The sequence below is a fragment of the Opisthorchis viverrini genome, assembly GCF_000715545.1.
Source record: "Opisthorchis viverrini unplaced genomic scaffold opera_v5_390, whole genome shotgun sequence".
Lineage (NCBI taxonomy): Eukaryota > Metazoa > Platyhelminthes > Trematoda > Opisthorchiida > Opisthorchiidae > Opisthorchis > Opisthorchis viverrini.
The window spans coordinates 19,414-29,685 of record NW_008752046.1 but is presented as its reverse complement, the minus strand read 5'-3'; the positions used below and the strand labels follow the sequence as shown (position 1 = coordinate 29,685).

The window sequence follows — 10,272 nt, the reverse complement described above, 5'->3', positions numbered from 1 at the left end:
AAGAGGGCTGGGATACTGCCAGGTTGGGCAACTCGAGAGGCAGAGGTCGGGTTCGAACCCTGGACCTTCTGGTCAGTAAATTTGCGCCCTAAACACTGATACATCTCGCAGGATCAACGAAAAGAACATAAGGGAGCGTCGTCACTGGTTACACCTTACAGGGCCTCCATCCTAAGTGTTCCACTTTCACAAGGTACTTTCGAATGCCATCCTATTGGGAGGGTGGAATTGGGCAAGCGATATTCCACTACGGTATGACAGCCATTTTAGTCATCTTGAGAAAATCACCCAGGATGACTTCACATAGCACAGCAGAATACGAATTGCTATCAAAGGAGCAGTTCGTTTATTCGAACCAGGAGACTTGTTTGGTAAACTCTCTTCTCGATGAAATCATCCAGAAGCTGGATGGATTGGAAACAATTGAAGCTTTATATGTTGAGAAAAGAAAGCGTTCAGCTGTAGCACCCTTTCGGTGCCTAGCTGCCATGCCACCCGAAGGAAGCAAGAGGGCTGGGATACTGCCAGGTTGTCTAAGCCTAGACAGGGGAAGTCGAGAGGCAGAGGTCGGATTCGAACCACGGACCTTCCAGTCAGTAAATTCGCGCTCTTACCACTTGGGCCATCTCGCCCCATATGTTGATCTCCAGTCAGTATCTGATCCGTCAACCACCGAATACGGTTGCTCAAATTGGAGGCAGGCAACCTGTCCACCACTCCACTCCACTCCACTAGCTAGTACAGTTTCTGATGAACTGAGGGTTTGTCTCTGTGGATCGTTGCTTTCAACCCTTTTTATCACACCAGCTCAGAAGGATCACAACTGCTTGAGAACACCATCAATACAAATCCACGAACTTTCTAGGGCTTGCGAGTGTTGTATGTTGCTAGTCACTGTCAATCTGGTTCGGTGTTGGAAAGGTTCCACTGACGTCAGATGATAGTTACTGGTTGATCGCATGCCATGTGATGGTAGAGCAATAAATATAAATAGTTCAGCTGTAACACTTTCGGTGCCTAGCTGCCATGCCACCCGAAGGAAGCAAGAGGGCTGGGATACTGCCAGGTTGTCTAAGCCTAGACAGGGGAAGTCGAGAGGCAGAGGTCGGATTCGAACCACGGACCTTCCAGTCAGTAAATTCGCGCTCTTACCACTTGGGCCATCTCGCCCGATGGGCCGCCACCCACGACCTGGGCAAAATGTGGCATGCGCTTCTTCTGTTCCGTGTTTCCCATTTAACTGATTAGATCAGCATTCTCTTATCACTATTCTGTACCACTTTATTCGCTACGGAATTCCTTCTTGCTTGCAGGCTATTGCCCGGACTTGACTGCGGACAGCCATTCCCGTCGAAACTTTTCTGGACTGCGTGACGACACTGGATTCTTCACTTCTTCTGGACGAGTTTAAAGCGCACAAGTTCCGCCGTCTCATCGGTTCTTAACTCGTTCAGACATCTTGAAGCGCCGCGTCGAATATACAATGTCTTTTAAAGACCTTGCTGACACGCATTTTTCGTACGGTTTCTTGTGACTTCTCATCAGTTGTTTTCAGTTTCATTCCAAAGGTTGTCAATGGCGGAATAGCTGGCATCGTCGGTGTTACTTGTGTGTTCCCGATAGATTTGGTCAAAACTAGGCTTCAGAATCAGCAAGAGGGATCGCGAATGTACAAAAATTTGTAAGTTTTTGATCTTTGTTATGTTTTTGGGTGAGAAACACGCTTCAAACGTACTTTATTTATAAGATAAAAGGCTATATCTTATCAAGTCCTATGTGTCTCGATCGGGGTTGCCATCTCAGCCTGGTCGTTGGGCTTGGATGCGGCCATGACCCGGTGAGCCTCAGTGGCTCACCAAGGTCCATTGGCCAGAAAAGTCAATGAAGTACAGTCAGCCAGCAAGACAGAGAATTAGGGGCCATCTGAGAGGTACAGTGATTTCCGCGGGAAGAAATGTTTCCTATCGATTACCGGTATGTTCTTATTAATAGAAACTGCTGCTGACGTCTCCCGAAACAGGATTGCGTTAAAAGCTTCACACTCCAGTCGTTTATGGGTCTCTGCTTCTACGTAGTCCAAAATCAAGTCTCACAATGCCAATTCGTGAAAATGCATTCCCTTTTCAGCTAAAGAGGAAGCCCTGAGGCTTGCGGAGCGTTTTGCACATGTTAGCAGTTGCGTGAACTCTGGTGGGAATCACACCCTTTAATTGGCGTCATTAATGGCCTGGGAAGGACATATCATTGGGTCTCAGTAGTCACCGGGATACATTACTGTTATTGCCAGACTTGACTTCTGGGCGCAGATGATCTGTATGGTCTTCAGGTTTGTAACACGTGGAGTCTCATGAGAGTTACTAGTACCGGATGACGTCGACGAATTCGTAACGGTTGTACGGAAGCTACTACGGTGGCGGAAAACATCCAGCACCATGAAGTGGCATGACCTGGCCAACCCTGTTGATTCTTGTGGGCAGCATGGCAGCTTCGTCCGTTCAGCTGTAACACCCTTTCGGTGCCTAGCCGCCATGCTACCCGAAAGAAGCATGAGGGCTGGGATACCGCCAGGTTGCCCAAGCCTAGACAGGGGAAGTCGAGAGACAGAAGTCGGGTTCGAACCATGGACCTACTGGCCAGTAAATTCGCGCTTTAACCACTTGGGCAATCTCGTCCCCGGCACGACAGCTAGACACCGAAGAGGTATAACAGCTGAACGATTTTAGAATTTTATGCGTTATCTACAAGGAGCATCAGTTTCCCATGACCGTATAGATCTCGAAGGCTGGATTGAGTTCAACGGTGTGTTCTATCGGCCTCTCAGATACCATGCCATACCTAAGTGTTCGTGCTCTCGGTAGAAATCAAGATATTCTGAGAAAAAAAAGAGTAATTGGCAGGCGAAATCGCAATAAATTTCATCTGATTCGCTTACAGTCCCCTTTTTTAGGGGGCATAGGAAAACGTGAATTACTGTTTTTCTTGTCACTTTAATCTTGTCATGCAGATGACCTCTGATGGCGACGTTGTACGCATCCGCTGCGCCATTGCCAGGGTCGTGAGTATATCAGTATATGCAGCCGACCAGAATTTGGTCACTCGAGAGCTGGTTAAAATTTCAATCAATTTATGTAATTGACACGTTAGAGTATAACTTAGGAAGCTGCTAGACGATTGTATGTAAACTTGCTCACCTTTCATCGGTGCGCAGGTGCAACGTGTGGATCGTATTGGCCGGTGATAGCGGTGTTCATCAAACATTTGAGGCCAACTAGCGTGAACTTTGGTGACGAAAGTCGATTAACACGCCGTGATAGATAAAATGAAAGGAAATTCTGACTGGTAGCGGGTAGGATTGGTAAGATATCGTATAACTTGAACCTCTTCCACCATGGCGCTGCCCGGTCATCCGGTAAACTGAACTGGACATAACGGCGGTTGCTTTTTTCTTTTCCACAAATTGTTCGCCAAATCCTCCGAGAATTTTTTTCTGATTGTTCTCTCACTGCTCAGATTATATTAACACATTTCAAGCGTGATAACTGTAAAAGTGAAAAAATCGTCCAGCTGTAACACCCTTTCGTTGCCTAGCTGCCATGCAACCCGAAGGAAGCATGAGGGCTGGGATACCACCAGTCGAGAAACAGAGGTCGGGTTCGAACCACGGACCTTCTGGCCAGTAAATTCACGCTCTAACCACTTGAGACATCTCGCCCCCGGTAACTGTAAAATAGGGTAATCGGTTTTTAATGGTGATGTAAGATTCGGTAACTTTCAATTGAGATTTTGTTCTGTCTGTGAAACGAGTCTTTATTGAAAGTCATCTCATCCCCGTTGGTAATCACCAGCAGTGCACAGCTCACGAAACTCAGAGCTTCGAACCCGCAGTCATCCAGCCAATGGTTGCACGCTTACTCGTTCGGCGGTTGATCAGCAGTGTGATTAGCTCTCGCACAGAATATTACGACACAAAAGTTGGAATGAACAGGTCAGATCAGTCTCCCAGCTGTCCACTTCAAGTCACTCTGAGGCTTTAAGGTAGTCGTCAGCACTCCCTGAGATTTAACGGCGCCTATCAAACTTCCAAGCAATAGTTTCATGTAGCCACTTTGTTAGAAGTCCTCGTTCACATTCAGCATTTTGCCGGAATGATCATGTCTGAACGGATGAACTCTTGGATAATGTATATGTGTGGCCCGGAAAAGAGCTTACTTTGTAGTCACTATTCTCTCTCTCTCTCTCACTGTTTTTGTCCGTGCTACACGACTAGTCCCCTGTGTGACACGCATTCTCTTTCTACACCACAGTCTGGACTGTGCGAGTAAAACCTACCGGGCGGAAGGCTTTTTCGGGATGTACCGAGGTAAGTGCTCCTCTCTCTCGTGTGCTATTTTATTTACATATTGCGCCGATTTTTCGGTTCTTCTTGACCCTCCACCAAACTAGAAACGTCTTCAAACGTTCATTCAATTCACTTGGATTTTTCAGCTTTATCGAAACCAGAAAATCTATCGAAATATTGGTTGCTCGGGTAGCTCGTAAACGGGCCAATAAAATTACGATGAAGCTGCTTCTCAATCAGCCAATCACATCAAGGGGTTTCAAATACTCTTAAATGATATAAGCGCAAGTTTGGTTATGCTTTTGTCACCAGTTGTGACGGAACTTTTGTAAGAACGTTTTGAACGGATCAGCCTCTAAATGATCAACCGACTCTAGAAAAAACACGTGGAATATTGAACGGGTGCAAAATGTCAATGAGACCACTCCGATCTAAGTGTGCAACTAAGCCCGTTTCAAAGTAAACAACAACCTTCACTTTTTCCTATAAAATAGCTCAACACAAAACAAGTATGGGCCTCCGGTACGTTATTTTTATCGTAACCAAACATCACGTTATTCCTTCCGTGACCCCAGAAAACATTATTTTGACTTGACGTTTTGCTGTCTATGACTTTCACGCAATCAGGGGCTTATATTTCTGTGTATAGAGCCTGAAAAACCCATATGTAAGTGCTGGATGCGTATGAAAACCGTAACCCAAATTTGAACGGCTCTTTATCTTCGAAGCCTCGAGGTCCTCTTCGAGCCCCTCGGTAACTTAGTTGTTCGGGATTCGCCTCTTCTCGAACTACAACCATAGTGCTTGGCTAGACGATCCTTCGAGACATCGCAGTGCGCCCACTGTTCATTTAGCGTCCCAGTAGGCCTGGTTCGTTTCCCAGACCCATCGTGTGTGAGACTGGTGGGTCGCGCTCGGCAACAGAGTCACTGATTCATCAACCACACACTCTTGGACAACTGATAAGTGTGATTAGTTTCTAGATTTTTGTCCTCCTCCTTCACCGACATGTTATCCCCAGTTTTCTTCTCAGGAATCGTTGACACAAACCATAGGTAGTCATTGGTTTGATATTCTCAAATGAGAGTAAATTTTCCTTTTGAGATGAGCTTGTTCAAGTTGTCAAGTTTCATACTGTACCATTCATCGGGCCATAAGGAGAATTTAGGCTATGCTTATAAAACGAATCCTTCAGCGGCGACCCTTCTCTGATGCCTAGCTGCCATGCCACGCCCAGATACTACCAGCAGTCGAGACCCCGGGGTTGGGTTCGAACTACGAGCCTTCTTGTCAGTAAGTTCGCGCCTCGACCACAGAGCTATCTCGAGTTACCCTACCCGTAAACGTTCTCACCAAATCTGTATACCTCTTCGCGCCCACGTGCCAATCCTGTCTTGTAAGCGAAATTTCAAGGCTTGCCTGAAGAAAGCTCACATTCTGGTCCCGTGAGGTGAAGGACACCTCCAACTGAATGTCACTGCACAAAAGACCGGCGCACCTCTATAGGAACTGCTGCTGCTGTTGTTGCACACGAGGAAACGACAGGCTAAACGGATGTCCAACGATCCCACAATCCTCTGGTACCGTCTGCCCCTTACTGGCACCAGCATCGCACCAAGTCGAGATTACCGGACATGTGTGACCCATGTCATCGAGGTTCATTTTGAACCGGAAAAAGCAACTTTTTCATTCGGATCTTGATTCTGCTCTCATTTCCACAACCATAGGTGGTATGCATGTCAGGCTTGCTTCCGTACCAGTCAGCGTACCAATTCAGGGGAATTTGGGTTAACCAAATAGATAGATACGAACTGGGGGTACTCCCGTCTTCCCCACCAAGCTAAGCGCTTGTCCCGCTACAATGAGCCAGATTCATTCCGTAGGAAGACTACCATAACTCATTCGTTTTCCCCCGTTGGTAGCGGGATTCGTGGTAAGATTACCAGGACTTACTGCCGCTTTTTCAGAACATTTTCTCACGAATTGTGTGGCGCACGGTGTGTCGAAGGTGTACCACCCGTGCCTGTGCACTTATGCACCTGGACCTGAGTATCGTCACCATACACTGCTATACAGCACTAGTGAAAAGTGGCTCTTAACTACCATGGATATGATAACTTAATCCCAGGCAATGCACAATTTGGTCTCCCGTCGGACCACTGTGAGTGTTGGAACGATGGCAGTAGTGTTTCGTTGTGCTCTGCTCTTATGCAGCTCTTGGGCTACACACATTCGATACAAAACACGAATGCACAAGAACTGCGACAAACAGCGGGACAGCAGAAACAGTCGGAATGCCCAAATAATGAAGACGCCAATGTCCTTGTTCCATTCCGTGATTCGGAGTATCCTCACAGTGGTCTGAAGTGGACCCAAGCACCCCGTGGAGTTTTACAGTAGACCGTGCTACGTACCAACTGAAGCATGAGGCGGCCTGTGTGCAGCACATTCAGTTGAAGGATATCATAAACTATAGATTCATTAGAGTCTTCCGTGAAAACCCAGTCGATATGCAAATCAGTGTAGTTGTCAAGGATAGTTTATATTCAGTGATAAACCGTGCGTGTACATCGCCGTGGATCTAGCTCTGTCTGAAGTAACTACTCGTGTCCCAAGCCCCTGGTACTGTGGTTCGAATGCATTTGCTGAAACTCATCTAAGCTGGAACGATTCATGACCCGTTCGAGGCGTTCTTTTTCTCAGACGCATCTAAATGGCCCCTTTCAGCATCAACCTTCGTCCTTGAACGGGTACTTTGCATCTGGCGACAGTCACTAAAGACACTGCCGATCTTTTTCTGTCTGGTGAAAGGAAGAAGGCCCCTGCTGCGGACTTATTTATTAGAAAATGCCAACTGACCAGTTACAGTCTATTAGACAGGGAAGCAAAATTCTCATTTGCATCCTATTTACAAAAACTGGNATCTTCTCTTGAACGCTTCTTTTTTTAACTTTCCTAGATATTCGTTGACTCCAATCATTCATCGCTGAGATCCAAGCAAATGTTACAAGGTGACTCCACAAATTCCGCAACAGATCTTTCCTTTTCAAGAGACGCAAAGCGAAATTCCATGAACAACACATACTACTCGCGTGCCTCCCCATAAGTAGTATCACCGTTACACTGGTACCTGGGGAGATGAGGTACTCTGAACGCCTCCTCGGGTTATGGGTGGAAAGATGGCCTCCTTGGGACGCTATCTGTGTTCTAACTGGTGGCCACTAACAGACCGTTCTGGCTCGGCCCACTAGTTTTTTTGTGGATGTCTGCAAATATCCCATTACAGCACCATAACAAGGTCAGTCATCGACCAGTCAGTCGGGTCTAAGGCGCATGATCAGCTCTATCATGCTGGGCTTATCACAGGACCGACGGATTTCACCGCTCCCGGTATTTCAGTAGGCCGCAACAGGCACGCGACGCGAATGGTGTATAACGTTTGAACACATTGACCAACAAACTGGTTTAGCAGAATTTTTAGAGACACCTAAAACAGACGTACGAGTTCGCTCAGAAGCATGTCTTCACTGTGCATCTTCACTATGCAGCTGCTTTTTCCGGAGAACTCGTAGCCACATCGACAAGTCAAGGAGGTGTTTGTATTGTTTTGGGTGAGAGTGCTGAGACTCAACTTCAATCAACGGTCGATTGTGTGCTTTTAGACTGGGTGAGTCATGTCAAGTAGATAGAACGCGACGCGCCAATCGTACTATAGTTGTGTATACGGACCTAGTCAGTTGTGGCAGTTAGTTATTGTCTTGTGGACGGTAGTGCAATCCAGTTGTCAGCCCTTGGCTTCCTGTTCCGCCCACTATGGCATGTGAAAACGCACGGGATTTTGATATAGTCGTTCATGGAGACAACGCAGATGTATTACAGCTGTAGTTATAAAGTTATCACGGCATGTTCACCAAGAATCCGAAAGAATCTTCGTTAGGGAGCGAGAAGCGCAGAGCCATAAACGCCCAATCCTTATTGGTTAACATTCCGGCCAATCAGTGCATGCCCCCATTCGCTCCGTAACCGCCTCCCCACACATCCGTCCAATCGACTTGATGTTCGGTTACTTTGAGTGACTCGCCGCCGGATGTCAGTGCAACTCTGGAACAACAAAAGATGAGTTCTGTAGACTTGTGCACGGTCTGCTCTGCCGAATGCCGTCGCCAGGAAACCATGACTTCAGTAGGATATTTAGAGTTTCTAGACGCTTGCTTAGGTCGGATTTCATTCTACTTTCTTATCTGACATCGGAGACAGGTTTCTTAGCTTATATTCAGAACATGGTCTATTCATTACTAGTACAACTTTCCGGTGTTCGGGACGTGGGCACTCTCCTTCGCCAACCCAACTGATATCCTAAACTGTTGATCTTACGGGTCAGCTCCTCTTGACTCCGGTCATTCGCTGTTAACGGTAAGTGTTGCTGTGGTTCGGTGGTCGTGCAAAATTGACTGTTATTCAGCTAAGCCTGAAGAAATTTCCCAGTCCTACGGCAGTTCATAAGTTTCTGCTAATCCGGTGTCAGAAAGCGAGATGGCCCAAGTGGTTCGAGCGCGAATTTGCTGACTGGGAGGTCCATGGTTCGAACGCGACCTCTGCCTCTCGACTTCCCCCGCCTAGGTTTTGGAAACCTGGCAGTATCCCAGCCCCCGTGCTTCCTTGGGGTAGCATGGCAGCTAGGCACCGAAAGGGGGTTACAGCTGAACGATTATTATTATTATTATTATTATTATTATTATCCGATTCCAGAACACCACCATGTGCATCAGCAGCCAACCATAGTGATTTATCGGGATATGCGTACAGCCTTCGAATCCAATGATCCAACGAGGTTATAGGGACGTTTGTCAAGCGTTGGAATGCCTGACAAATATGTGGCCATGTTTTTAAAGCCTTGCATCACAGCACACTCGCTAAATTCCGAGCTTATGGTGACAAATCGCAGCCATTCTTTTTTAGTGAAGTTCGGCAAGGTTGCCGCGCATCTACATTCCTACTGAACTTTGCCGTGGATGATCTATTATACAAACAGTTTGTTGGCTTCGCTGCTTACAATGTGGAGCTACTCCCAGTTTTTTGGAACAGTAAGTATGTGACTGTACTGCTTACTGGTGATATAACCGCGTAGAAACTGATGAACTAATTGGGAATCGAGATATCTTGTTGTGGGGCGAGATAGCCCAAGTGGTTAGAGCGCGAATTTACTGACCGGAAGATCCGTGGTTCGAACCCGACCTCTGTCACTCGACTTCCTCTGTCTAGGCCTGGGCGATCTGGCAGTATCCCAGCCCTCATGCTTCCTCCGGGTAGCATGGCAGCTAGGCACCGAAAGGGTGCTACAGCTGAACATCTCTCTCTCTTGCGTAGCGTCCCTCGCCTCCTGAAGCAACATCTCGCGAGTAATGAATAGGTGCGTCCGGGGATGTTTTGATGGTTGGCTAGGACTCGTTCTACGTACCTCATCATGATGCCCATCGAACTGAGCACAGTTCCACATATGGACAGCGTATGACGTGGCGAAGGAAGCTGAAAATTCTTCAACTGTGTGTGTTTGGGAAATGTCTGCATAATTTGTGTTTTTCCGTTGAAGAGATCTGAAAAATTCGTGGCCGATTGTGATCACCCTCCACCGTTTGCCTCGATAATTTTTCGTTTATCGGCAAAATTGCTTTCAACCCTTTTTATCACATCAGCTCAGAGGGATCACACCTGCTTGAGAACACCATCAATACAGATCCAAACAAACTTTCTGGAGCGTGCGAGTGCTGTTTGTTGCGAGTCACTGTCAATCTGGTTCGGTATTTGAAAGGGTTCACTGACGTAAGACGATAGTTACTGGTTGATCGCATGCCATGTGATGGTAGGGCAATAAATATAAATGGTTCAGCTGTAACACTTTCGGTGCCTAGCTGCCATGCCACCCGAAGGAAGCA

At 47.0% G+C, this 10,272-nt stretch overlaps 1 protein-coding gene across 1 annotated transcript in view; it reads left to right on the top strand.

The window, feature by feature from the left end:
- Positions 1-959: 959 nt before the first annotated feature.
- The window catches only part of T265_10620 (hypothetical protein), a gene marked incomplete at both ends in the record, with an annotated part of 25,348 nt that continues 16,035 nt past the window's right edge, over positions 960-10,272 (top strand). The window contains 5 exons of the mRNA XM_009177042.1: positions 960-1,225; positions 1,556-1,681; positions 2,500-2,636; positions 3,589-3,676; positions 4,305-4,360. Coding sequence (XP_009175306.1) covers positions 960-1,225; positions 1,556-1,681; positions 2,500-2,636; positions 3,589-3,676; positions 4,305-4,360 — 673 coding nt within the window. The remainder of the gene's footprint in view (positions 1,226-1,555; positions 1,682-2,499; positions 2,637-3,588; positions 3,677-4,304; positions 4,361-10,272) is intronic.